The sequence below is a fragment of the Calonectris borealis genome, chromosome 2 (assembly GCF_964195595.1).
Source record: "Calonectris borealis chromosome 2, bCalBor7.hap1.2, whole genome shotgun sequence".
NCBI classification, from domain to species: domain Eukaryota; kingdom Metazoa; phylum Chordata; class Aves; order Procellariiformes; family Procellariidae; genus Calonectris; species Calonectris borealis.
The window spans coordinates 27,245,557-27,267,474 of NC_134313.1; the positions used below are offsets into that span (position 1 = coordinate 27,245,557).

General features: G+C 39.0%; 3 protein-coding genes across 15 annotated transcripts in view; 2 read left to right on the forward strand and 1 right to left on the reverse strand.

The window, feature by feature from the left end:
* VIRMA (vir like m6A methyltransferase associated) overlaps window positions 1-6,035 on the forward strand; it is a 29,129-nt gene extending 23,094 nt beyond the window's left edge. For all 3 annotated transcript variants that reach the window (XM_075141466.1, XM_075141467.1, XM_075141468.1), the window contains exons 23-24: window positions 639-782; window positions 1,246-6,035. In XM_075141466.1, the coding sequence (XP_074997567.1) occupies window positions 639-782; window positions 1,246-1,403 (302 nt within the window). In that variant the 3' untranslated portion in view covers window positions 1,404-6,035. The remainder of the gene's footprint in view (window positions 1-638; window positions 783-1,245) is intronic.
* On the reverse strand, window positions 4,939-21,233 carry LOC142078637 (RING finger protein 151-like). Of its 9 annotated transcripts, none has more exons than XM_075141476.1 (9): window positions 20,919-21,169; window positions 19,131-19,227; window positions 16,625-16,742; window positions 15,465-15,690; window positions 14,017-14,156; window positions 12,043-12,205; window positions 10,713-10,833; window positions 9,532-9,774; window positions 4,939-8,658 (listed from the first exon to the last, which is right to left on the reverse strand). In XM_075141476.1, exons 4-8 carry the CDS (start codon window positions 15,668-15,670, stop codon window positions 9,538-9,540), a joined length of 867 nt encoding a protein of 288 aa, XP_074997577.1. In that variant the 5' UTR covers window positions 15,671-15,690; window positions 16,625-16,742; window positions 19,131-19,227; window positions 20,919-21,169; the 3' UTR covers window positions 4,939-8,658; window positions 9,532-9,537. The 9 variants fall into 9 exon arrangements, with proteins under 9 accessions (XP_074997577.1, XP_074997576.1, XP_074997572.1 ...); XM_075141475.1 differs by having other exon boundaries at window positions 19,126-19,227; window positions 20,919-21,150; XM_075141471.1 differs by lacking the exon at window positions 16,625-16,742 and having other exon boundaries at window positions 19,126-19,227; window positions 20,919-21,150.
* A 167-nt stretch (window positions 21,234-21,400) lies between these two features.
* The window catches only part of RAD54B (RAD54 homolog B), a 64,901-nt gene continuing 64,383 nt past the window's right edge, over window positions 21,401-21,918 (forward strand). Inside the window, exon 1 of one of the 3 annotated variants that reach the window (XM_075141480.1) lies at window positions 21,401-21,552. The gene's annotated coding sequence lies outside the window, so the exon portion shown is untranslated. The remainder of the gene's footprint in view (window positions 21,553-21,918) is intronic. The other 2 variants (XM_075141478.1, XM_075141479.1) reach the window with 2 other exon arrangements.

Genomic DNA, 21,918 nt, shown 5'->3' on the forward strand with positions numbered 1-21,918 from the left:
TGTTTTCTTTTAGCAACTGTTGGAGCGCTTCAGAGATGCAGTCAGAAAAATAAAAAGCACTCTTTACCATTTGTGACATGGTAGTTCCTGAAATCAAGCATCATAATATATCTCTGGGTTTAAATGAGGCTTTTGAATAAAAGGATGGAAGATCCTGACAGGAATAAGATGCAATTTTCACTGAACCTGGAGATTCTAGCTACAGTGTGTTAAGTTTCTTTCATATATAGGCAAGGTTGCATTTCTTTCCCTCTGATTCTGTAATTACAGCAAGTCCTTGCACAGTAGAAACAGAAAATACTTCCATTTAGTAAAGTTATAAATACTAAGATTTATTTTACATCAAAAACTTAAGGTATAGGAGTCTATCTTAATGCACTAGATAATGTAATTTTTTTAAAAACACTTGAGTTCATGTCTGAGAAATAAATGTTTTCCCCTGATGCTGTCTATAATACAGTAACTTGTAGACTGTGAGTTAAAATACTGAGGGTATGTTGATGCAGAGTAGCTTTATCTATTTGAATTATGTAAATATTAGGTTTACCACCCTGTGAGTATTGTGAAGATTGAAATAAAAAAAAAAAGAAAATGTCATGTTTGCTCAACAGTGTGTGGATTTTTCTCTCCCTATCTAGGAAATTACAGTCGTCGTGAAGGCGCTCGAGGCTCAAGTTGGAGTGCACAGAGTACGCCCAGGGGAACCTACAATGACAGTAGAGGTGGTCAAAGCAATTTTAACAGGGGTCCACTGCCACCATTGAGACCATTAAGTTCAGCAGGTACATGGTATTCATATGGGCATCGAACTATAGAAAATTCCTTGAATTTCATTTTTGCTTTACAAATGAAACCATGCAAGGATGCTGCAGACAGCTTGAAATTCAGCAAATGTTTTAAGCATATATGAACAGTTGTCACTGAGACTGTGTCAAATACATGCTTTCATACGAACTGTCCTGTAATCCATAAAACTTGCTGAATTGAACACTTGATCGCAGAATCTTAATTTTGCATTCAGATTTTTGCAATTCAGTTGTCTTCGTACCTACATGGTAATTATAGAGCCAATCAAAGCAAAAAATGCTTGCCTAAAAGAAAAGGTGAAAATTAAAAGGAGAAAACAGACCCCGTTTGTGTCTCATCTTGTTTTTGTTTCTTATACTTTCACAGCAGCTACTACGCCTAGGGCTTTTTTTTTTTTTTTTTTTTTTTCCAACTGAGTATACTTTTCTTTGCTTTAAGGCTACCGACCGAGTCCTCGCGATCGTGCTTCCAGAGGCCGGGGAGGAATTGGACCGTCTTGGACAAGTGCTAATAGTAGTAGCAGTGGTGGCTCAAGAGGAAAGTTTGTTAGTGGAGGCAGTGGAAGAGGTCGTCATGTACGTTCCTTCACACGATAAAATGAGACTTAATGGAACAGCCCAACCATGTAGAATTCTGTGAACATGACAAAGAAAGCAGCGGCACTAAAGGACCAATTCAGAGTTACTGGTATCTGGAGGACACCAAGAGAATATTTTTGTCTGAAGAAAAGTTTTTGTTTGATACAAGACTTGAAATTTCAATAAAAATCAAGATTTTTGTGTACAATTGTAAATTTTTTGTTCCTTTTGAAAGAATGTTTTAATTTTTTTGTGGACTTCAGTAGACAATACTCAGTAAAGAACCTCTTTTGAGTTAAGACTTGAAGGACTTCTAAAATATTCATTGTGCCAAAAGAAAGGTACAGGTGTTTTGTGTGTGACTTATTACTGCAAGAAAATTTTAAAAAAATATATATGTAAGGCAATTTTAGTTTTTTCTCTCAGGTTTAGAGCCATTAGCCCTTTTTTTTTTTTTTTTTTTAGCCAGTCTGAGTTATTAATGAATGAGGTCCATCTGACAGTGGTTGAAGTAGCAGGTGATAGAAGATTGACTGAAATTAATCTGTGAAAGAATACAAATGTAAATATAAATTATGTAGGTTTTTGTTGTACATCTTTGGTAATGTGATTAGACACTTAAATAAGATCCCACACCTGTTAAAATTAGCAGAAAATCTGTCATTGACTTCAGGGAGAATAAGATAACATTCTAGCATTTACTTTATAACTCCAGCTCATGCATTAGGAGCCCAAGAGTTATTTCATTGGAAAACATGAGTTTAAGGCAAGATACCCGTACCCTGAGAGAGCCTGGAGTTAGTTAGTTGCCCGCCTCTCTGCTGACTTACATAGTTGAGGAGAGGGCATGGAGACAGGTGTATAAACTGGACAACCACATAGTCAAGCATTAATACTAAACCTTCCCTTTGAATAGGTGGTTTGGATTTTTGTTTCTGTAATTAGACCGAGAGATAGTGCAAAAAGAAAAACTTTGAGAAGTAGGAATTCATAAAGAAACGTTACCACTAGATTCACCTCTAAATTTATTTTCATATTAAGTTAAAAGTGATTGAAGTAAACTTTTTACATGTTTGCATTCCTTTGGGCTCCATGGATTTCATAGAATTAACTGATTCTCGATGGCCTTTTATTGCATTTTTGGATGGGGTGAGGAGTGGTAGCGTTTTCTAAAGGCTGTATACAATTTTTACAAATGAGCTCCACTGTCAGACTCAGCTGAGCTCGATTTTCACTTATGCTTTGGTGTCTTGACATTACAAGAGTGCTGTAAAGGGGTCTTTGTCTGCTTAAATAAGGCCCAGTTGTAATGTTCTTGTTTTACGTAATCTTAAGTTACTTTGGACAGCTCGTCTGCCTAGAATTGTAAACTTTAACACCCTATTTTAAGTGTTTCTGAAGTATAATACTACTTCAAATTGAATTTTTTTTAGCTTTATACTGCCTGGCTAAATTAAGTAGGTTTTTATTTGAACCACAGAAGGCCCCTATTATGTGTACTTTCTCTGTGTGGAGACTCTGGGACAGTGTCCCACTGTTTGAGAGGTGATTAGTTTGCACAAAGTCAATTGACAGAACCTACAAAAGTGGTAAACTTCTCTTAATTGACTGGGTGCAGTTAAAGGAAGTAGTATCGGTTCACAAAGGTATGTGTTTTAATATTGTTTAAAATAACATGAACAAAAATTGGGATTGGAAGCCAAACAACTTTCTGAATGGTAAAATAACCGGATGATGTAATTTTACTAATAATGCAATTGTAATGACTAAAATGGATGGAGCTCTCACAGGCATTACAGGTATTAATGCTATTTTTCTAAGGAGCACTGCATAAATATTTTTAAAGCTGACTAGCTCCTTTAGACCATGTGTTTAAGGTTGTCTTATTTTTTTAGAAACTTTACTGTGTTGGAAACTAGCAGGGATATGAATCGTTTGTTTTCTGTCAGGGAATTTGAAATGAAAAGTAAAGTGTCAAGCATGGAATAAATATGTAAATATTCAGTACTGGTTCTTGAAAGTTTAAAATATGTGGCATGTCACACTAGTCATTTTGAAACTAGGAGGAAATAAAGGGTTGGTTAAATTGTTTGATGTATGCAAGCTCTGTAAATTTAGTTAGACTTGAAAAAGAAGTATACGTCTATCATAGGTTTTTTTGTTGTTTTTGTTTTTTTAAAATGAATTTAGTTTTGTGACCGTTCAAAGCAAAGTGGTTCCTTTCTTGGATAAATTCAACTTGACATAATGCTGTTTAAAACTTGGGAGTTGGTTTGCTGTTTTAAACCGGGTTCCTGCCATGAGTAAATGACACTTTAAGCATTAAATTTTGGGTTTTATACTCTGCTCAAAAAGAAACTTTCAAGTTGTGTTTCCTGACTGGAGCACCAGCACACTGGAAGTGTCTAATGCCAATGTCAAAATACTGCTTAGTGAATCATACGCTTGCCTGATGAGCAAAACGCCCGGGAGGAGCGAGTAGGGTAGAACAGATCCACAGCGCACCACAGTTCTTCCTCCTGAAGTCCTGTGGCTGAGTGCACAGACCGCGTGCGTGTGCGCGCCAGCGTGTGGTAAGAAAAGGAGACAACCTTAACAAAGGCTGCGCTTCTGGCTGAAACGTGTAAGAATTGCCTTGGTTCAGCTCACGTCCTCCTTAACAGACGGACAAATGCATAGTGTGTGTATGGGATAACGGTGAGACAAGTTGTGTGCGCTTTTTTTTTACTGCCAAAATCTTCAGCGGCTGTGCTATCTTTATTATTCTATGCTGTCTGAAGGCCAGATGCAGCTGGATGGGTAGAAGCAGATAAACAGGTTATCTGCAAGCTATGTGTGCTCTCTATCATTGCAACATGAGCTTTCAGCTTTGTTTCCCCCCACTGAATAACTACTCCCATCAGGTAAGAGAATGTGCTGGAGACAGTTAATGCAGAGTGCTGCATGCAGCAAATGCGTGCTCTAGCGTGCCCCATGTCCAGGTTGTTCATGTTTAAGCAACTGCATCCCTGGATTATGACTTCTGAAGTACAAAAAGCTGAGAAACTCTCGTTTTCCTGTTCTTACATGTCCATATCCCACATGGGCTCTTGTAGTATATATGAAAAACCTGCGTTAGGGATGAGATCCCTTTAGTTGATGGACAGGAATTTTTTTTCCCTTCTTGCCAGTTTATGATCCTGCTGCTGTCTGTGCAGCACTGGACTGTCATCCTCTTGTGGGAGTTTTCAACCTACGCCAGATCTTCCCTCCCTCAAAACGGCTGCTCACCCCATTCACAAACTCCCATTGGTGAGGCAGGAGAAAAAAATCCTTGAGAAGGGAAACTGTTTGATCTGATACAGCCTTGTTTATGGCTATGTATTCCCTCTACTTGGCAAAACGTTGTGCAACAAGTATACAGCCTTACCTGCTCCAGTGCACTGACCCTACAGCCTAGTTTATTCATGACTTCCCGCGCTGTGCAGCCAGCATACCTGAAGTACACTATTTCATCTGATAAAGAGGATACTCACACTTCGCCACAGAAAGAAGTGAACCAAACTGCGTTAACTATGGTATAGACCCTTTATTAGTTCAACTTTTATACAAAGCGTACTTCAAAGTGATACAAATAATGTTACTGTTTCTTTTACAGACTAGAGATTAAGGTCTCTTAAGCACTGTTTTATCCTTCTTGTGTATATAAAGATAGAAAATGTAAATAGATTGGCAGTGAACCATAATGCTGGAAGACAGTTCAATGTTTATTTATTAATAGAAAGTTGCATAGAATTGTAGGTCTTTATAAAGGCATCTATCTATGTGGTAAAATCTCCCTGACCTACCATACTTCATCCGATAAGCAGTACGGGAGAAAGGCAAGGTTTGTACTGCTCCTTTTAAATACCATCCAGCACTCCTAGGGGAAAGGGCCGTAGAAAAGCACCGTGCCAGAAACATCCGAGAGGACAGCACTCGGAAAACTTAATTTGCAAGGCTACCCATTTCTGTAGCTCTTAGGAGCTGTTTGCCACCTGGGATCTATTCAAACATTAAACTTCTTAAAAACACCTAAGAACATTGGAGATAAAAACACTTTTGGCCAGTCGAAATACTTCACTAGATTAGGTATTTTGCTTGACTATGTAATTCCATTCTCTTCTGTGCTGACAAGAAACTCTTGTACATATGTGCTGTTAAATTAATTTATCTCATATGAGACTGTTAATCTCGTACTAGAATCATACTAATTAAAAACCGCCACCTGAATTAGGAAGTCCAGCAAAATTACTCCTTGCCGCTCTTGCACCTGACTCAGACGCACAGTTCTCAGTTCCACGCCTTTTGCTGAATCTCATCTAAACCTACCGGAAGCTCTCCCCAAAATTACTGTTCCTGTTCCAGATAAAGTAATCCCAGCAGCAATGGTCCACACTGGCTCAGACCACCAGCAATTTTTTGCTTTGGCAGGAGTGGAGGAGAACAGGGAACGCAGCTTTAATGCTGAAGGAAACAGAGGAAACAATATTTTGTCTTGAATTTGACTTCTTAAGTGGAGAAGTCAGTCGAGGGAACTAGTTTAAATGTATTTGTAATTGGCCTCTTGGGTCTTCAGAATAACTATGTAAGTGTTGATTTTCTTTCAAAGACAAACTTACCACTCACTTTTTAAAATATTAATTTCTCTAGTGTTATTCTTTTCCACCCAGTGTAATGCAGGATAAGGATTTGCTCAACTCCTTGTCATACCTTGTAATCTCACATACATTACTTAACAGCCTGCTCTCTGCAAGTTCTGTTTGCGAATCTCCCAGTTTTGGTACTATTACATTTAGTACCCACTTACTTGTGGCTAAAGATTTCATGTCCTTTTAGTTCTAATGCTATGTTAATTGTAGCAGTTTACACTGGTAAGCTAGCTGGTGCACAGGCTGCTGCAGCTGCGTCACTGCTCTCGGGCTGAGGGAAGACAGTTGGACCGCACTTACTCTTTCTCTCCACTCTCCCTGCTCCACAGTCTTTGCTCTCCCTTTTCTAGCTGCAAAGTGCTATTAGAAGCAACTAAAAATACAACAACTGCTTGCACGGGTACTGGTCCACCTGAGTAACCAACCCTTCTACTTGCACTCAGCACTATTCCACCTGTGAGGAAATGGAATTGATCGAAGTGTGATTTAGCATAAGGATACTAATACCAGTAATTCAGTGCTGGAACCCTCCCGTAATGCACTTTTAGCAGTATCTCTCATATAATCCTAAGATATGATCATGACTAGGGAAGTACCATTTCCAAGTGAACGTCTTCTCTTACACCAAGTCTACTACAATATTTGGACCCTTAATTTTTATAAAAAGGATTAACAGACTATTTGAAAGAAAGAAAAAAATTCCTTGCTTCTGCCAGCTGTTATTAAGAGCTGTGTAATACATGAGACTGGAAAAGCTAAAACTAGATAAAGTATTAACATAATGGGCTATTTAATTTCAGCCTAGTTAATTTTAAGACAGGTAAAATGATGACCATACTTAAGCATACGCCACCCTGTGAGTGGTTCATTAGCAGAGGAAAATCTTAAGTGCAGAACAGTTAAACACGGAGGAATGAGATGAAGCTTAAAGTAACTGGAGGGATCTGATGCTCTTAGCTAGTACGTGCCCATTTAAAATGTCTCTGCAAGCGCTTCTTCGCTGCTAAAGGAAACCCAAGCTGACAGGTCATTCCAGCAGCAGGTGGGCCCAAAGCATTGCCACGCTTCGACACTGGAAGTTCAGACTCTCCAGAGCTGGCAACTAGAAGCTACATAGATTGCGCAGCAGAAAGTCCTTCCTTACCACCTAGGACACATTTTCTCATGCAGTTTCATGTCTGTCACTTAGGGGACAGACAGCAGACCAAATGCTAAGTAAATATTAAATAAACCCTATTTCCTGTACTAGAAGGAATTTAGTCATAAATAAGTAGGTGGAATTCCTAAAACAAACAAATGCAGAGATCCCAATACGGAGAAAGTACAGAGCTAATAACTAACTTTTTTCCTGTGGTCAGAACAGAAAAGATTGGGTGATCATTACTGCCCTCCAACTTGGGAAAGATGATCCAGCTTATCTCAGCTCTATAGGATTTTGAAGGAATTTTCTTCTTTCACATTAAGCAAAGTAGATAAAGTCACACCACAGAACCACACAGTTACAGTACACAGAAAAGCACATCCTGAAAATATATTGATTCTAATAGCATGAAATCTGGTGTTGCCAAGAAGCTTCAAAATTAGCGTGAATGCTGAATAGACACAAACCACAGACACTAACAGCTTGCTTATTTAGAACACAAGATAATAAAATCATTCTTACTTTCTACCTACAGCTTTAATATGCACACTGATGTATGTGAATTGACCCCTGAATGTTTAATGTGAATGAAGGTCTTCCCAAATTATAGCTACTGTTTTACTGTTTCAGATTGTTAAACATGGCTGCTTAAAGAGATGTGCTATGTCATGAGTTGGTGAGACGGCTATAGTGACCTAAATACTGTCAATGATTGTAATTTAATCTAGAATATAAGAACAGAAAAGAAGTAAATATTTGGACATAACTATGAATGTTTTCTTTCAGGAAAAAAAAAACCCCACAAACTTTTACAGAAGAGTTATTACTGTCAGTTTTTAAATGCACAAGACCTGAACATGTGCTCGTCTGCTTCAGTGGTACTAAAGAAACAGCAAGTTAGAAGGATTTATTAATGCCTGAAATAAAGACAGCTCTGACCGCAAGTCTTGATAATGTAGTGTATGTGCTAAAGAAGGTTGCTGCCTCTCTCTTTGGTTATGCTGTTAGCCATAAAAGCATTGCTCTAAGTGACAGCAAGGCATGCACAGTAATGTATTTGCTTTCTAAACTATAAAATTAGCTTATTCAGATTGTTGCACCTGCACACATTTTCCTGAAAGTTCAAAACTGATTTAGCACATTCAGTAAACAGGAGGCCAAGTTCTCCCCTAGTTACTCCACTGAAGAGCTGCAACAGAGGAACAGAATATGGCTTAATTATAGCACTGAAAACAACATGAACAGGCTGTGTGAGAAGTTTGGAGAAAAGTCTTTGAACTGTACAGTTTTCTCATGCAGTCCTTACAGATAAATGCCCCCTTGATTCAGTATTTGTGGGTCTGTTAAAAAATCCTAGCTCTTACACTGTTGCAAACTTGAGTACTAACAAAGACGTCCGATGTCCAAGTGACTGTGCAAATATTCATCTGTTGTGGATATTAATGTTCAAGTAGCCTTAAACCTGTCAAAAGAAAATTAAGGATACTCAAGGTATTTATATATGCTTTAAAGATATTGAGTACCGAATGGGCTGGTCTTAAGCTTAAAGGACCCTGTAGAAATAGCTGATACTTTCACATATAAAAGCTTCCAATTTTTAAATAAAATCCAGATCCCCTCCCACAAACTCACACATCTATTTAAAAGGTTTTAGATGACTCTATTACCTTGGGCTTTGGCATTAGTCTCTTAAATGTATATCAGCCTGGGAAATTAGAGAAGCTCTGAAGTAAAAGTCAACCTCACCTGAAGCTGTTACATAGCAGAAGAATTACAATTTAAAGTGCTTGCTTTCTACCTTTAAAATAGACCTTCTACAGACTATAAACGAACAAAACCTATTAATTTCTATTACTGACTTACTAATTCTATTACTGACTTTTCTGAAAATTAAGTACATCCCACATGTTATTACTAATGATCACATCTTCTTTCTGTTTCAAGTTTAAGCATAAACTAGACTTAAAGGGACTATAATGGACCAGGAAGGAAACAACCTTTAAGTATCTTTGACGTTAAAAGGCTCTAGCTTTCAGGCTTGAAAGACTGCTGTAAATGATGCACTGAAGAGATAACAAATCAAGTCTCCTTCCCCCTTTTTATAAAAACATTAGCTAAAAAGGTATTTGCCTATTACTGGTCTTAATGCCCAGGGTTCCCTAAGAGAAAATTCCCCATTTTTTTTTAAGCTCCAAGAGGAAATAAAGTAGTAATCTAGATTTAAAAAGAAAGCAAGTAAATCAGAAATGATATACAGTTTACCAGTCATTCACAGAAAGTAGAAAAGTTTGCCAGATGGTCACAGAAATTAGAAGAAAATGCTTTTTGAGCTTACTTCTGTTTAAATAACTGTAACCTCCCTAGGTTTTCGTTTTACACTCTCTAGTCGTGCTAGAGGGCGGAAATTTATTGACTTCCTGCTTCCTTCTGTAGTAGTTAATCGACAGTCCTTCTGCAGTCCCCTCAGCAGCTCCATTAATTCCCGTTTTTCCAGCTCTGCCTGCTCCAGCTCTTGACGGTGCTGTCTCTCTGCAGCCATCAGAGAGCGTACATCTGACATCATTCGTGACATCTGACTCTGAAATACAAATATAAATTTACTGCAAGAAACAAACTCTTTTCTAATGATGGTGATGTGAAGTTGAATTGGCCATGCATGTAGGGTGATGGATTATAAAGAATAAGCAACACTGAAATAATTTTTTGATAGCGGAACAAATGTCAACAATTTGAGACACAATCCAGCATTCACCCTCTGAGATGGTCTTGTTTCAAAGATTCCAATACAGTTTTCCTAAAAGTGCAAAAAGTTTCTTATAAAGTATAATAAGAAACAGTGGATTTATCCAGATGCTGCTTAACTTTTGTATTTCAAGACCCCAACCAAAATAAGGTTTTAGTTATGCTCAGATACATTCTTCAAGGGTTTAACATCAAATCCAGTAAATATAAAAATGTAAATTATCAACACATCCATTTCTGTGATATAATAAGAACTGGGTAAATGAAAAGATAAGATAGCCTTGCTCATTACTTGATTAAGTTCACAGTGCAACTTTCCAACCTTTTGACCACAGCTGAACCACAGTGTAAATACCACTGTCTGCAGCAGAGCTCTGTGTCAGCACTGGATTAAGCCATTTCAGACAGCACTAAAAAAGGAGCTGGATATTTAATTACATCCGATTTGTGATGTATGCCCTATGTTTAGATACTGAAAAATGAGTTTCAGACTGATTTGCTGACATGTTATGTATGCACAGAACAATGCAGCCCTGGCACAGGTTAGCTCCAAATGAATTTGAAGTAGAAAAACCACACGAATACAGCACTCGGCCTGCTTCTCAACAGAGCTGATAAGCATTGTTGCTAACAACTGTTTTGCTTCCCACACTTAACGTAATTCTCATCTGTATGAGACTACATTTACAAAATAAGAGACTGCTACTGGGAAAAGCAAAAAGCTAGACTGCTAGGAGAAGAAAAAAAAAAAAAAAAGAAAATTATCATATTTACCTTTAGTTCTTCGATTTCATTTTGCAGAATACTCTCTTTTTGGACCATATGCCTTCTCTGTGAATCTAACCTTGACTCCATCTCATGTTTTGCCTCTTCCACTCTGCAAATCATTTCTGACCTAAAAAGTTTATTTCTCGTTGTTAGATCTTGTAAGCATGGAAAAAAATTATTTTCAAATTCCAGAAAGCCTTCTTGCAGCCAAACAGCCCGATCCGATTCCCATCATACTCTACAGGACACCTCTCTGGAGGCATGATAGTACTATTTATTAATTTAAATAAAACTATCGTCAAAAAGTGCATTGTGTCCAGGGGGCACTAAAGTGACCACAAACAGTCTATATAGGGGACAACTGTAACATATTGCTGAAAAAATTCTATGAGCTCAAGATCATGTATTTATGACTTACTGTCTTTTACTTATAGTATATGCTTGCTTAGCATTACTAAGCACAGGTAGTCAAGATAAAAAGTGTGAATAGTGTTGCTAAACATGTACTTTTATGGTGGACACTAAATGATAGCATGCAGTAAATTATTATAACCTAATCACTCACACAGATTCACAGTCAAAACCTAGCTGTTACTACACTAGCCTTTTGAGTTCAGAAACTAGGTGCCAGAATCCCTTGTGTCTCAATGCATTTAAAACAGATTTGAGACTGACTTCACAGCAATGTTCAACACCACAAGACTTGGACAGCGAGTTGAAAGATAGAAACAGGAAAGAGCATGGAAAAAAACAGTCCAACTGGAACATCATGGAAAGGGAAAGCTACAGAAACACACAGAGAAGGAAAAAGAGGATGCTGGTAAGAAGAGTCATATTCATCAACTGTCATTAAACTACCAGGATATTAATCAAAATTGAAAATTAGATCCTCCCAGGTTTAATCTACCAGTCCGTACCTGCTAAAATAATTAGAGATTTTTATCTTTGGGATTTGTAAAAAAATATAAACTAAACATAATTATTAAATAATGTGACTTTGAGGCTATGTCAGGCCAATGGAAAAATGAAATTGCCAACTTCATTACAGTTCTTGTTAGGTATTTTGTCATTTTACACAGTCAGCTTGCTATTCAACTGCAAGCAATGGTATTTCAGGTTTTACGATAACTTGGACAAAAAACATAACAGCAAAAAAATCAAAACAGTAAGAATTTAAAATCTATGCTGACATGTAATAATACGCTGGCCCATTAGGATCAAGTAATTAACAGACTATTTAACACATACCGGAATCCAGTGCTAGTATTTGAAGTGCTTTATGCAGTGATTTTAGGCCCAGACTAACACAAACATCAAAGAAACAGAAGATTTGTACCGAAGTAGTTCTAGCTCGGTTCTTAGCTCTGCTACACAATTATGCTGTGTGTCTTCTGCACTGAGAATGGTGTAACCACAGCCATTGGGGCATTCACGGCTCCGATATTCACACACTGCCAGGTGACCATCTAAGTTACGTCGTTCAATCTGAACTGTACAACCTGAACAGGGAACAGTAGGGCAAGCCAGTCATTTACAACTAACAAAAGCATTTTCATTAATTCCAAACAAAAACACTCAAGCAAGCAAGCTGCAATATCCTGAGCTAAGCAACTGTCGATCTGTTGAAGCAATGAAAAAAGTTATTTCTTTAGAATGTGAAATGTAATAGTTATAACACACATAACTAGTAATAAAACACTCCTAAAAAGTCTTATTAGAATATTTATCAATAAACTGAAAATACTGAAAAACTGAAAGTAGGTATTTTCTGTAAAGTGTTCTGCCACTGGTCTAGCATTAAATCAACTTCAGTAATGACAACACTGAAGCCAAGCTAAGACTCTAGTAGCTTGCCTGCACTTCCACCATAGATTGCAGTGACTGGAATTGAAGAAGAATGCACATGTGTAAAAAAAATTAGGTTATCAAATTTAGGAAAAAAGGTCCAAAGACACATAGTAAGAGAGATGTGGGTGAGATGGAATTTAATTTTGGTTGGTCTTGTGTGTAACATACTAAACCACATAAATAAACAAGAACATTTATTTACTAACATTTAATAACTAATGCAAAAATAGAAACATTTCCACATAAATTCTAGGATACAAACTTTACAAATCTGTAGTGATTAAAAGTAAAATGTAGAGAACCAAAAATGAACACTATATAAATTGTTGCTACATTTAACATTCTAAACTTGAAGTTTGTAGTCTTAACGTTTAATCTTTGAGGTGCTGTTTGCTGTAATACATACTATAGCTCCTTCCATTTAATTTGAAGCTAAAATAGATCTAAGAAAACTGAAACAATGGAGCAATGAAACTTGCCAACAAACCATACCAGAAAATTACACAAGACAGCCCTCTAGAAGAGCTTTACTAATAAATATAATGATTTGTAATTGAGGTACTCAAAATACACTCCAATGTATTCTTGAGAAAGAGTTCAAGAGATGTAAGAGCCCTCACACCTTATCAGAGATAAGTGTGGTAACCCTATAAATGCTACTGTTTCCATAGAAAGTAAAACTGGTGAATCTGAAACATCTGCAGGAGTCACTACTGAAAGAAATTATAACTTCCAGTGGAGCAATTCTAGCACCTTAATCTTCTTCTTATTAATTACAATGGCAGACTTGACTATGCCCTTAGCATCATTAATTAGAAATTAACTTTGTCTAGGAACATACGACATTTTGAATAAAATCTACTGGGAAGTGTTGCTAGTATGTTTCTTCTTAGCAGTTATGTTTCTTCCTCAGGAAGTGTAGGTTTGTTTTAAATAAAGATCTTAACATGAACACAACAATGCTAAACAGAATTTAGCTTAAAACAATTCTCATTTCCAAGATACATTTTTGTTAAAACCACGAGACAGAGTGAGCGGCTGCACATGCACCAGGCAACCAGCTGTTTTATAAATAAATTGTGACCCATAAGCGTTCTGTAGGTGCTATTACAAACATCAAAATGAACAGTCAAAATTGAAATATCAAATCATAACTTGACGGGAAGTAAAACAAATGCATTACTATATTTTCATAAATTTGAAGTCCATCATTCTCATTCATTTTGGTTAGTTTCTTAGTTCTTTGGTTAGTTCTTTGGTTAAGAAATTGTTGCTAGTGACCATGATTGCCATAAATGGGTAGCAAATTTTGTTCAAAAAGACTGCTGTAAAGAGTAGATCATGCTGAAGCTTTGAATTTCCGTTTGGAAATAAGAGCCATTATTGCCATTCTGTTGACAGAAAGATGACAAACACATGTTTTCTAAATATAAAGGATTCAACAACTTTGAATGTTACTCACCGGCATTGGAGCAAGGTATCTGACTGTATTCACACTCCCTTTCATGCCTGTCTATGGACTCCAGAGAACAAACCATTTCACAGCCATACTCTCTGTTTTTGCAATGTAGCTGAAGACGGTTTAAATCATTTTTCATATATCTACATGCAAAAAAAAAAAAAAAAAATTGAAAAACATTATTGAAAAATTTGTGTTTTCAACTTTTGGGAAAAGAAAGTAAGATTCTAATTTCCTTTAGGAAATTCCTAATTCCTAATTTCCATTAGAAAAACTTGTGGATAATCAGTTTACTTTTTTTTTCTTAGCATTCATAATTGCTATTGGAAATTGGAAACATATTGGAAAAGAACAGGCTTAAAAGAAAAAATGTTAAAGGAACATTCAGTCTCCAAAATTAAATGTGCAAATGAATTCTTTATTTTTGAATAATTTTTTAACTGTCATCTTTTACTAGCTCAGCAGATATTACCAATAACAAATACATAGGCTACTCATTCATCATTTAAGTTTTAATTTGTGTTTCTACCATGCCAAATCAAACTGACTACAGTGAGTACAGAAAAAACAATCTATAAATTAAACTCCAGGGCTCTGTCTACACTATACTTCAATTTTCCATACAGTAAAATCTCCTTAGTGACAAAAATACTGGGAGTACTAATGGAGTTAATTTAACACCTGCGGCTAAAGGCTTTTAACACAACATAACTGTTAATCTGAGCAAGATTAGACAACGCAGGGGTTAAACAGCAAGCAGCGTCTACTGAAACTCTGTGTGCTGGCAATAGCAGGAATGAATAGAATAGAATAGAATAGAATAGAATAGAATAGAATAGAATAGAATAGAATAGAATGTTCAGTTGGAAAGGACCTACAACGATCATCTAGTCCAACTGCCTGACCAATTATGGAAGACACTTGTGAAAACAGCCTGCTTTACATGACAAGGTGGCTCAAGACAGATATTGTAATGGTTAAAGACCTTTTTAAGAAAGGATTTGACGGTGAGAAGTTTGGTTCGTATCTACAGGAATTATTCATTACAAACCCCACTACAGTATCTAGGTAAGACTGAAAAGAAAGCCAGAAGATAATAGTGTTTAGTGACTGCTGTTGTCAAGAGTTGCTTTGCCTGCTTTCTCTAAAAAAGTATGGGAAAGTTTTGGTGCTGTAGAAGACATTCAGAATAATACCCAGACAGATATCTAGAACCAGCACATGGAGAACAAACTAAGTGTTATTTCCATTTTGAAATGTTAATACCTCAAAAGTTAGTTATAATAAATAGAAAATGCTAATGCTTTCATGCAAGTGATCAATTTCCACCATAGGCATATTGAGTAAAGACAATTTGAGTGACAGAAAATGACAAGAGATGAAGCTGTGCAAGCAAAAGTAAGAAATCCTAAATACATATAATTTCAACATACAGCAAGATTATTGTATACCTGTAGAGAGGTCGTAGCAAAGATACATCAATCATTTGTCTGTCTTCAGGGCAGTTACTGTGATGAACAAGCCATCCATGTATACAAGCAGCACAGAAAGCATGTTCACAAGGAGCCTGTAATGGATCTTCTAACACATCACGGCAGATGGAGCATAACAGCCCTTCATTAACGTAGCCAACGAAACGCTCAATATCATAACCCATGCTCTCCACACAGTTTCAACCTATTAAAACAACACAGAGAAATAAAGCAGTCTTTGTCCTGAATCCATATGGCTAGATCCACCAAAAGGCCTGGAAGCAATTCTAGAAATATGGAGAACTTAACATGAATACAGAACTTTACAGGTGAGAATGCAAACACTTACATAATTTGGAGACTTCAAGAATTTGAGGATTGTACTGCTGGATGTCAGAAGCCCAATTTTATATCAAGATTTTCTGAATTCTTAAAGCAAAGACTTTAGCAGATATGTGAGCCGCACTTGCTCTGAACTCTGTTATTGAACATAGTTCTAGCAGCCACTGTGAAACATATAATTTCTATTTACTTAAATTCTACCTGAAGCAGAAACATCATAGAAGTTCAAATGCAAATGTTTGCTTTCCATTTTAATGCCTTTTATATAATGCCTATCAAGCTTACAAAACAGTGTCCTTACAGACAACAGCTGTGGTACTTTCAGACAGATTTTGTATTTATGAACTGCACATCACTTAATGTGTTGCTTTCATACTGAAAAAAAAAGGATTCTCTACTCATTGTAGACTTCCATTCCAGAGGGAAGAGCATGAAATCTCCACATGCCTAAAGAAATACTTAATATTCAGGAGCCAGAATGGCAGCTAATCCTGAAATCATGAGGAGCTACCATCTTCTCCTACAAGGTCTACTTTATAAAACTGAGTACTCTTTAAATGGATTTGGAAGTTTTTTGAAGAAGAACTAACAGGCAATCTGTCTTCATCAAATCCTATCATGAAAAGCCTAGTAGAATTTGGTAAGACTCCACAGAACTCAATTAAAAGAAAATGTTTTATACTTCGCATTCCTCCTTAACATACAAAATTACTTTTGTAAGCCCACTGAGAATCATGAAAGAGTTTTTCATTAGATATGAGGTTTTCTAAATAAAACCGAAAAGGAAGATACCCTACCTTTTTAGATTTTACTACATATATATGTAGTTTGTCCAAATAATTCAGAAGCAGTTTTCTGATCAGTAAGACATGTAATTCTTCCTTCCTTCAGTTTCTCTTCACTGCTTTATTATGCCTATGAGAAAAATTAGAAAGAAAAAGGCTCAGTAGTGTTTCCTAAGTTACTGAGTCCTGTGTCTAACCAGCCAGCTGCTGAATAGATGCTGTCCTAACAGCCCATTAAAACAAAGCTTTCCAAAGCAAGCCACTTTAAAACCTACAATTCAACACAAGAGATCTGACTAGACTGGGGGGGGCGGGAATCATCAGTCTGTCTTTCAATTATTACTGATGCAGATACTTATCGCAAAACTGCTGCCATTTAATTTTGAAGCCTTACAGATTTGTTTGTAAGATTGAAGACAACAGAATTCAATATTATTGAAAAGTAGTAACTGAAATCTGGTAAAATTATAGTCCTTAAAAAGATGAACGTTTCTTACCTAACCCGGTTTTATCTGGGCATGAGATGCTGTTCATTTTTAAAACAAAACTATTACGGTCAAGTTCATTGTATTGACAAATAACGTTGTTCTGATGTGTAGCATAACTGAGGTTGCTCACTTAAAACAAAAAATTAAAAAGGATGTCATCACTTAAATCCTTTAAGTTGATACCTAGCATATGCAATATGACATTCAAAGAGAACCTCAATCTGAATTAGAACTGTGTAAGAACAATAAGGATCTCTAAGGACTAACGTCAAATTTTGCTCTAAAGGGGGAAAAAGAACTTTGCAATTCCTCTTCATGAATACAATATAAATCTGGAATTTAGAAGATCTTATGTATCTGAGTATCAAAGCATATCTTCACTGATTATGAAAGGTGCTTGTGTTGAAAGTGTATTTGCTAAGATTAAAGTTAATAAAACCTATAATGAAAGCATACATAACATAAGCAAGCATGCGTATTACCGAAATAGAAAACACATCACCTGCTACATGGTTTCCATATTGTGTTTTGTTTCTACTGGCATGTTTATCACACAGCCAACACCATGGCTTGCAGTTGCTTGAGCTAGCTTTAGATTAGCTGGGACACCTACTAGCTGGGTGATCTAGCGACAGCGCTGCCACAGCAGCAGGGAGTGCAATCCACATAGAGTCCTGACAAGGTCCCAGGCAGATTTCACAGACTGCATTCAGCCCTGTGCTTCTGTGGCTACATAGTCACCAACAACACAGGCAAACTAAATTTACAGGTATCTGGGATGTATTATTCCTTCAGCCACAGCATGGACACTCTATGTCTTAGACGAGTCTGCTCAAGAAATTCCATACTATGAAGATGAAAAACTCTTTTTATACTGTTGTTTCCTTTAATGTTTTTACAGGTCTCCTGCAAATACAGGAAATTCAAGACTCTGCTAGTTCAGCGTGAACAAAATGAGCATTATGTTGCACAAAGCTGTGATTGTAAGGACAGCAAGGACCACAATGGAAAGTTTAAGAAGTGGAGAACAATGCTAATTATCAGTACCAGAATGCGAAGTCAACTACTCGTTCCCAATACTGATGAAAGCATTGAAACATACAGTATGTTTATGCTGGAGGACTCTTAAATAGCATATATACATTCTATAATTTGAATTGTGCGCCTAAAATTTTCATTTGGCTTGGTGGATCCCAGAGGATTCAGCTTTTAGAAAACTTCCATTGAGATATAAGATACGTCAACAGAACTGTGAGTATTTTTGCTGTCCTAGGGTTTCTGCTCTACCGGAATTGTGGATGCAGTAAGCTACATTTTGCACACACGTTGCAGATCTCTGAGCACTAAGTCTTCAAGACAGTCTTCGGCATATTTTAGCAAATTTGAAGTCTATCAGAATGCAGGAAAGAGTATTTTTATCAAGTGGGAAACAAAAACTTTATTTGTGCTTGACAGAAAAATGAAGTGCAACAAATATATATATATAAAGCCCCAACCAAAAACAGAGTTCAAATGGAGAATGGATGGGAAATTCGAGGCAAAAAATACAATCAAGGGGGTTTCTGATAAGAACTTCAGTATGTTTTCAAGACTGATGTTGGAGAAGCACCATCCCACACAGTGCCAGAATCCTTGTGGCTTTAAGTCTGAGACTTACAACAACAGCTGTCACTGAAGTCCCAGACCTCTTCCACTAGAAATTTCCTGATCTGAAGAACCGGAGATGTTTTATCTTTTGCCAGCTTCAAGAGATGCACTTTAGTCAACAGATAAGCAGAGGGAGAGCATCAGATGCATGCCATGCTCTCTAGCTGTACAGATCATTTTACTCAGTACTTCCACCACAAAACAACATAATTTTCGACTTCTGCTCTTCCCCAGAAACGTCTCTCTTCTCGACTTGGCCTCAAAACCTCTTCTTTTATTTCTATTACAATTCACCAATTGTCACATTCCTTTTTTGTTTGCACCTAGAAACTACATTATTTATCACTGCCTTCCCACACTCCACTAACATTTCCAAACCTTGCCTTGTCTTTGGTTTCTTTGGTCCAGAATTTTGCCCATCACCTGGCCATTACCAGCAACACTGTCCACAAAGATATCTGGAATTTGCAGGTGCCAAATCTGGAAGGCAGAAAAAAATCAAACTATTATCTGCTATTTTACTTCCATTGTTTCACATATGTTTTATTTCTCCCCATAATTTTTGACATGCAAAAATTTCCCCCAGACTTCGCAGATATGAAGTCCTTTTTTAGTAGCTGTCATGCCATGTTGTTTGCCAGGCAGATGCACACCTAAAACCTGCCTTGAGCGACGACCTGCACTGCCTTCAAACAGAGATTTTCTGGGCTATTAATAGCAGGGAGAATACAGATGGGATATCGTTCTCAACAACATGACACAGCTTGCTAAATGTCTGGCACTAATCAAAGCTATTCCATTGTCAAAATCAGGACAGTGAGATCAGATTAGTGACTTGCGTTTTCACTTCTACACTACTTTCTGATTTTTAAAAACTGTTTCTTTTCCGTGTGACAAAACAAAGCAGGGCTGGAGTGAGTCACGACAGAACTACAGATGTGCACCACTAAGACAGCATTTTCAGAAGTGTCATGTGGCTGGAAGAACAACCAATCTATGCAGGGCCCAGGGATGAGGCGACATTAAAACATGCTATTGCTTCAGCTTCTATTTTCGCAAAGATACACTGTGCTTTAAATCCTGCTATACAGAAACAATGTTTTAGGATGTCTTATGCCATTCTGCCACACTCACTGTAAGCCAGTTTAAGTCAGCATTAATGCCCAAAGAGGCACACTCACCCCTTCAACTGTGACAGCACAAGCTGATTCTACAGCCAGTAGGTGTATAATACTGGATAACTGACCTGTTTTAAGACTGAACTGGAAAAAAAAAGTTTTAACTTTGACAGTTGTCCTACAGTAGCCCAAGCCAATCTATCCACTAATTAATGTCCTCCTAGCCTTCTTCTACTTCCTCCTTTGAATGCGTTAGAGCTTTTAATTTGACCCTTTCCTGAATTGGCTCAGACAACTAACCGTACAGAAAACTATTCACCGATTTGCTAGGCTAGATTTCCTTGTAGATGGCTCAGCAAAGGCTCCAGTGACTGTGGAAGTGGGGCAAGACAGGGGATGAGAAACCTCAGCCAGGGTAGAAAGGAAAGTAAGACAGCAGCAGTGTCTGTGGCTAAGGCTGCTGTAGAGCTACACCCTCAGTTCGGCTCCCCAGGTACATCGTGGAGTCTCATCCACATTTGCGTAAGAGAAAGGGAGCAGAAGAGGACAGGAATGAATAGATAGCAATACCAGCTTACAGCAATGTAAAAAAACTGACTTAATCAACAAAAGCTTCTATAATGACCAGTACGAGACATATGTTCATTTAAGGCCTATGCCTCTACCAGGAACTACCTAAGAAACTAGAACTACTTTGACAAAGAACATTTTTACGTAACGCTTCCGCTTGCTGTCCGGCTGCAAAACCTACTCAAAACAGAGCGATACAAGACATGGATCTCACAGACCACCTTTTAGGCTCTGAAGGGCCGGACTGTGCCGCACAGGGGCAAGACCAAGGACAGAAGGGCTCTCCCCAGAGGCTCTGGCGCGGAGGGGGCACTCTGCGCAGGCAGGAGAAAGGCCTCCTCCGGGTCATGCCTGGGGAGGCTCTTCAGGGATGGTCAATGATCTTGGTCACAGAGAACAAAACCGGCCTGGAAACACCTGGAGCAGCCACGTAAGACCAAGCAACCGCACCTAAGCGCACTAAAACAACGAACGCACACTTACCATCACCTTCTCAACAGGCTGGCAAAGCCACCGCCAGCCCGGCACAGGGGCGGAAGGTGCAAGCGCCAGGCCTGCCGCCGGCGAGTAACCCTGGGCAAACGCTAAGGTCCCCCTGCAACGCCTCCCGCCCCACGGCCCAGCTCCGCACAGCTATCCGCTTCGGTCCCGCTGCCCCTCAGCACGGCTGCCCACAGCCCGCGGGCAGCCCTCACGGCGGCCGCAGCCACCCACTCACCCCGCCCGCCGCCGCCGCCGCCTCGCCCCGCCGCCACTCGCTGTCGCGAAATCGAGGTTACTTTTGCGGCCGCTCTTGCTCGACGGCCGCGCGGCACGCCCCAAGGAACGCGGCCCCTCCGCCATGCTGTGTGTGGCACAAGAGCCTGGCGCATGCGCCGCTTGCCGCAGCGCCGGCGCCGAGCGCAACCCCCCCCGTTCGGACTGCGCACGCGCACCTCAATGTTGCCTAGGCGGAAGGGCATGCCCCACGGTCCGGAGCATGCGCGCTTTGTGGGAGGCGCTGCACTCGGCGGGGGGGGGGGCTGCGCAGGGCGCATGCGCGGCGCGGCCAGCGCGCTGACGGGAGCCGGCGGCGGGACAATTGAGTGCCGAGGCGGCGGCGGGGCCGGCGGCTGAGGTACGGCCGGGAGCGGGCGGCGCCGGCTGCGGGTCACCGGGTGGAAGGGACGCTGGCTTCTCCTCGCGGGGGGGCGGACGGAGGAGCCGGCTGGGCGCTCCCAGCCCCTGTACTCGCCCGCAGGGAGACCTCCCCCTCCATCACCCCTCCGGCCGTTAGCGGGCGGCTGAGGCGGGGTGGGCCGGGAGCTGGGCTAATAGCGGTTTGAGTAGCATTGCTTTTTTGGACCTGCTTCAAATCCATACAGTTACTACTCATTTAGGGTGATTTTTCACTGCTACTGATATCCGAGGCGATTCACTCCCCGCCTGCAGTTTAACTGAGTAAAAGTTAGTCTTGTGTCGCATCTTTCTAGTTGTCTACAAG